The following is a 5,521-nucleotide window of genomic DNA, read 5'->3' as shown; positions in this document are numbered from 1 at the left end:
CAGCACTGACCCTCTCTGCTGCCCAGACATTAGTCTCTGGCAATCATTTTCTGCAAACTGCAAATAGCATAAAGGATCATTTATGGAGATCTGTGGAGAGGAATCCCTTCTCCTTTTTCTTCCCCATCTATGATGCCACAGTGATAGGCCATTCCTTTATCATAAAACTTTCTCAGAGGGACACAGACTTTGGGGGCTCAGCCCATATTTGTTGTTCGTGTTTGCTGGTCTACAGGCTTATTTGTGAAGATCCAATCCAATGTTATGAAGCCTTCCTTAACCCTTACACCCTATAATCCTTGCAGACTGTATCTTCTGCAAAATTTCACCAGCCAAAGTGGAGCCTGTATTCAATTTTAAGAAATTAATACTTAAGTTGAATATACTTTTCCAAAGTCTACACAGAAGATTCAAATGTATTTTCCCTTTGGAAAATTTCTGATGAAGAAAGTGAAACCTTCAGGAGACTTTTCAGCAGGAATTACAATGTAATGTATCGAAAAAAGTGTATTGTAAAAAAAAGTAGGTGCTTCAATTTATTGAGTACCTCCTTCATGCCTGGGTTCGAAATCAGGCTTTACCTTTTACTAGTTTTGTAATCTTGAACAAATCTCTTAACTTCACCTCAGCCTTAGTTTGTTCATCTATAATATGGGGTAATTATACTTACGTTATAGAATTGTTATGAGAATTGAAATCAGGCAATACTTTTCAAAGTTCCTGGTACACAGTAATTGCTCAATATCTGTAATTCTCCTAGCTTTCTTGCACTCTCAATGAATTCTTCTGCATGCCTAATGTATATGTATTCATATGTCAAAATGCAATTAAGAAAAATGTGTGCAAGTGGGAAGATCTTAAGCCTTATATGAAATTTCCATTTTTATAGTAGAATTGAAATAGAAATTTGATTATATATACAGACAATTGCATGAGTCAGTTGAGTAAATAACTGGTTGATTCAATCTTAAAATTAGTCCCAACTTGCAATGTGAGCAAATTGATGGAGCTACTTGGGTATGGAGTAACAGCTTTACTCTGTTTATGCTGTAAAGTTAAGAAAGGTTAGGAAATTCTGGCTCCAAATTGGTGCCAGTCTCTTGTGTAGACTTAAAGCTAAAGGTATGACTATAGTTTCATGAATTTTTTTTTGTTACAAAAGAAACTCTTTTCTAAATGTGCCTACAATAAACCTGACTTTACTGGTCATCTAATGGTAGCCATAATTTTCATAATTACTTGCAAATAAAACAAGAGTCTGCCTCATCCATTTCCAAAAGAAAAATTTCTGACTGATTGAGATAACCAAACTTACACTCCACAGGATATGCAAACTGTATTTCCCTAGCAAATAGTTATCACTCTATGTCTTTTGCACAATTTATACTTTTCTGAGATCCTTAGTCTTTCATTTCCTAGTCAGCTGGCAGAGTTGGTGCTACAGGATGGACTGTGCAAGCACTGTACATTACAAGGTGTACATAGGTTAACCCTGTGGACATCCCACTATGGAGGGAAGAGCCTACAGACCTGGGTGCTAGTCATCTCAGCACTGCCTCCAAAGCCTTGTCTGAACATGAGTACATTATTTCTTGTCTCCTCATCTGTAAAAATGTGGTTGTGGTGGTCGGGGGAGGATCTGAAGTTCCTTGTAGCTCATAATTCTCTACTATTTAATATACAATGAGTTAAAATATATATTAGAAGTCCAAAACTGAGTTGGTTTATTTTCAGCAATTTTGGAGTCATCGTTCCAGGGATTTTCATCGAGAAAATCATAAATTAAAGTGGCACTAAGTGTTTGTTTTTTTCTATCAAAGATACCTCAATTTGTACATGGACCATCCATAGGCAGAGACTGGCAGTTTGCTTTTCAATTGTTTTATCATGAACAGCTGTGTCTATTTGATAACTTCTTTATTATGGATTTTACCCATGACATGCCTGTGCCCCAGGAATAGGCAGAATGCCAGTCCTTTGTATTCTCACTTATTGTCAACACAGCAATGCCTCATACCTAAAAGCAAAACATTTCAAAGGTGTGAAAGTTCACCAGGACTAGCTACATCTGGAATACAAAACGGGAGTGTTCAGTGATTTAGAGCCTGGCTTTGGGTTGAGCCTGACTCTGCCTTTGTTGCCTGCATATTCATGGTGCCTACCGCATTGGCAAAGGCTGTTCATTCGATCAATAAGTATTTAGTGAACCACAAGTATTAGTATTAGTGGTTACTTGGGAACCACATGCTAGACCCAGAGTTATACCGGTGAACAGAAGCAGACACAACTCTGATACAGCTACCTCAACCCTCAACAATTCATAAGTCAAGAACTGTAACTCCAACTCGGAACAACAAAGCAGGGAAGATGGCTACAGTAACCAAAACAGCATGCTACTGGTACCAAAACAGATATATAGACCAATGGAACAGAACAGAGGCCTCAGAAATAACACCACACATCTACAACCACCTGATCTTTGACAAACCTGACAAAAACAAGCAATGGGGAAAGGATTCCCTATTTAATAAATGGTGCTGGGAAAACTGGCTAGCCATATGCAGAAAACAGAAACTGAGCCCCTTCCTTACAGCTTCTACAATAATTAACTCAAGATGGATTAAAGACTTAAACGTCAAACCTAAAACCATAAAAACCCCAGAAGAAAACCTAGGCAATACCATTCAAGACACAGGCATGGGCAAAAACTTCATGACTAAAACACCAAAAGGAATTGCACAGAGGTCAAAATTGACAAATGGGATCTAACTAAACTAAAGAGCTTCTGCACAGCAGAAGAAACTACCATCAGAGTGAACAGGCAACCTACGGAATCGGAGAAAATTTTTACAATCTACCCATCTGACAAAGGTCTAATATGCAGAATACACAAGGAATTTGTTTCTTGTAAAACAAATTGACAAGAAAAAAAAACAACCACATCAAAAAGTGGGCAAAAGATAGGAGCAGATACTTCTCAAAAGAAGACATTTATGCAGCCAACAAACACATGAAAAAAAGCTCATCATCACTGGTCATTCGAGAAATGCAAATCAAAACCACAATGAGATCCCATCTCACTCCAGTTAGAATGGTGGTTATTAAAAAGTCAGGAAACAACAGATGCTGGAAGGATGTGGAGAAACAGGAATGCTTTTACACCGTTGGTGGGAGAATAAATTAGTTCAACCATTGTGGAAGACAGTATGGCAATTCCTCAAGGATCTAGAACCAGAAATACCATTCAACCCAGCAATCCCATTACAGGGTATACACCCAGAGGGTTATAAATCATTCTGCTATAGAGACACATGCACACATATGTTTATTGCAGCACCATTTACAATAGCAAAGACTTGGAATCAACCCAAATGCTCATCAGTGATAGACTGGATAAAGAATATGTGGCACATATACACATACTACATATACATATACCACATATACACATATACATATACTACATAGTATGGAATACTATGCAGCCATAAAAAAGAATGAGATCATGTCCTTTGCAGAGACACAGATGAAGCTGGAAACTATCATTCTCAGCAAATTAACACAGGAACAGAAAACCAAACACTGCATGTTCTCACTTATAATGAACAATGAGAACACATGGACACAGGGAGGGGAATATCACACACTGGGGCTTGCCAGGGGGTGGGTGGCAAGGGGAGGGAGAGCATTAGGACAAATACCTAATGAATGTGGGGCTTACAACCTAGGTGATGGGTTGATGGGTGCAGCAAACCACCATGGCACATGTATACCTATGTAACGAACCTGCACGTTCTGCACATGTATCCCAGAACTTAAAGCAAAATAAAAAAAGCTAAAAAATAAAGAAATCTGTTTGCCAGAATTCACAAAGAACAATAGACCTCATGTGAGTTACGAACCTGAGCTTCATCCTGCTGTGTGCTATTGGATAAAGACTCTAAGAGCTACCTTACAGATTTTTTCGACAGGAAGTATCACAGTAATAAGGCCCTGTTTAAAGGCTGTTGCTACTGCTGTGGGACAGATTTACCCATTTGTGTTTGAAAGCAGGAAAGAAATTTTATCATTCACCACTTAATTGGTTAGAATCTCTAACTGAGCACCTTTTAAAACCTGCTGCACTTTGGACTCAAAAGGAAAACTGGACCAACGGTAATTGAGGAAACAGACTCTTTTATTTATTCATGGCTGCCGTGTAAGCTCCAGTCCCTGTGGATTTTATTCCAAACCTTGCTGTAACATAAAAAAGGAAGTTTACAAGACATGCCATTGCTGCTTTTACAAAAGGACATTCTATTTATTTTCACAGTAATTCTCATGTCCCCATAAGCAGAGCTGTCACAGTGTGCGCTACCTCAGGTTGTTTTATTGTTGTCATTGTTATTTCTTTCCATTTTGAGCTAATGTGTTTTATTTGTGAATAGTCTTTTACAATTTTGTATGCTGAATACGGGCACCAAAGAACCTGTAAAAGTTATCTTTTTCAATTGAATGTGAACAAATAAAAGTTTGGAAAAGAAAAACAAAAGAACTATAAAGCATTTAGCAGAAAGCTTTCATGAACAGTTGCAATGGCTAATATTATAAAATACGCATACTTTTAAAAACCAAAAATCCCTCAGGAGTTTTGTTGCCCACATCTGCTAGTAACTAGTGGAGCCAGTTCTGTCACTGCACTTAGTTTACACAATTTCTTGAACTTACACTTTTGCGAGGACTTCAGTGATTATGCAATTTAGCAGTTAGAGTGTACCCACTGAGAAAGGAAGCAGTGAAGTCTTCAGAGAGGAGCAAGCTGACATGCAAAGGAGGAGTAGGTAACCAGACAGTGGCTAAGCACCCCTGAGACCGAGTGCACTGCCCTGCACTGACCTGCTTCAGCTCGTTGGTGAAGTACACGTAAGTTACAGCTGCACAGAGGGACTGCAGGAGCACTGTGAAGATCAGGATCAGCACGCAGGTCTGCCCCGGGCTGGGTCCCCCCTGGGCCTCCATCATAGCCATGATCCTGTCAGAGTCTGACTGCTGTAAGTCAGCCAAGCAGCCAGTCACTGAAGCCCTTCCTTCTCTGTTCTTTTATAGTCAGTGAGGAAACGAATGCGGATGAGTTGTTTTTCTGGGTTCTATGGCCTTGGCCCCACCCACATCTATTGAACGTGCATCTGTCCCTCCCCTTTCCTACCGCCCAGTGACAACTCTTGTCTCAAAGTAGTTGCTGGAAAGGAGGGAAATTGAAAGAATCTCCTTGCCCTCGGGATCCATGCATCCCTTCTCTGCACTCACCTCAAGCCCATTTCTCTCTTCTCTTTCTTGCTCTCTTTTTTATAATGTCCTCAGCCGAAGAGGGGAGGGATTTTCTTTGTTTTTCCCTCACATGTCCTCATTCTACCACAGAGCTCTAAGCCTCATGGCCTGGCTGTCATAGGTACAGGGCCTATTTTCTAAATTATAAGATAATTTTTATGACCTGAAACTTCCATATCTGGTTTTTCTCATGCTACTGTGAGGTGTGGGGAGA

General features: G+C 39.6%; 1 protein-coding gene across 2 annotated transcripts in view; it reads right to left on the bottom strand.

Moving 5' to 3' along the window:
- The window catches only part of TNFSF10 (tumor necrosis factor (ligand) superfamily, member 10), an 18,723-nt gene extending 13,428 nt beyond the window's left edge, over positions 1–5,295 (bottom strand). Inside the window, exons 1-2 of one of the 2 annotated variants that reach the window (XM_011968624.1) lie at positions 5,287–5,295; positions 4,876–5,076 (exon numbers count right to left, since the gene is read on the bottom strand). In XM_011968624.1, the coding sequence (XP_011824014.1) occupies positions 4,876–5,007 (132 nt within the window). In that variant the 5' untranslated portion in view covers positions 5,008–5,076; positions 5,287–5,295. Of the gene's footprint in view, positions 1–4,875; positions 5,129–5,286 lie in introns of those variants that run through there. The other variant, XM_011968625.1, reaches the window with a different exon arrangement.
- Positions 5,296–5,521: the final 226 nt, after the last annotated feature.

The sequence above is a fragment of the Mandrillus leucophaeus genome, unplaced genomic scaffold (assembly GCF_000951045.1).
Source record: "Mandrillus leucophaeus isolate KB7577 unplaced genomic scaffold, Mleu.le_1.0 Scaffold850, whole genome shotgun sequence".
NCBI lineage: Eukaryota > Metazoa > Chordata > Mammalia > Primates > Cercopithecidae > Mandrillus > Mandrillus leucophaeus.
This window is presented reverse-complemented; position numbering and strand designations above follow the sequence as displayed.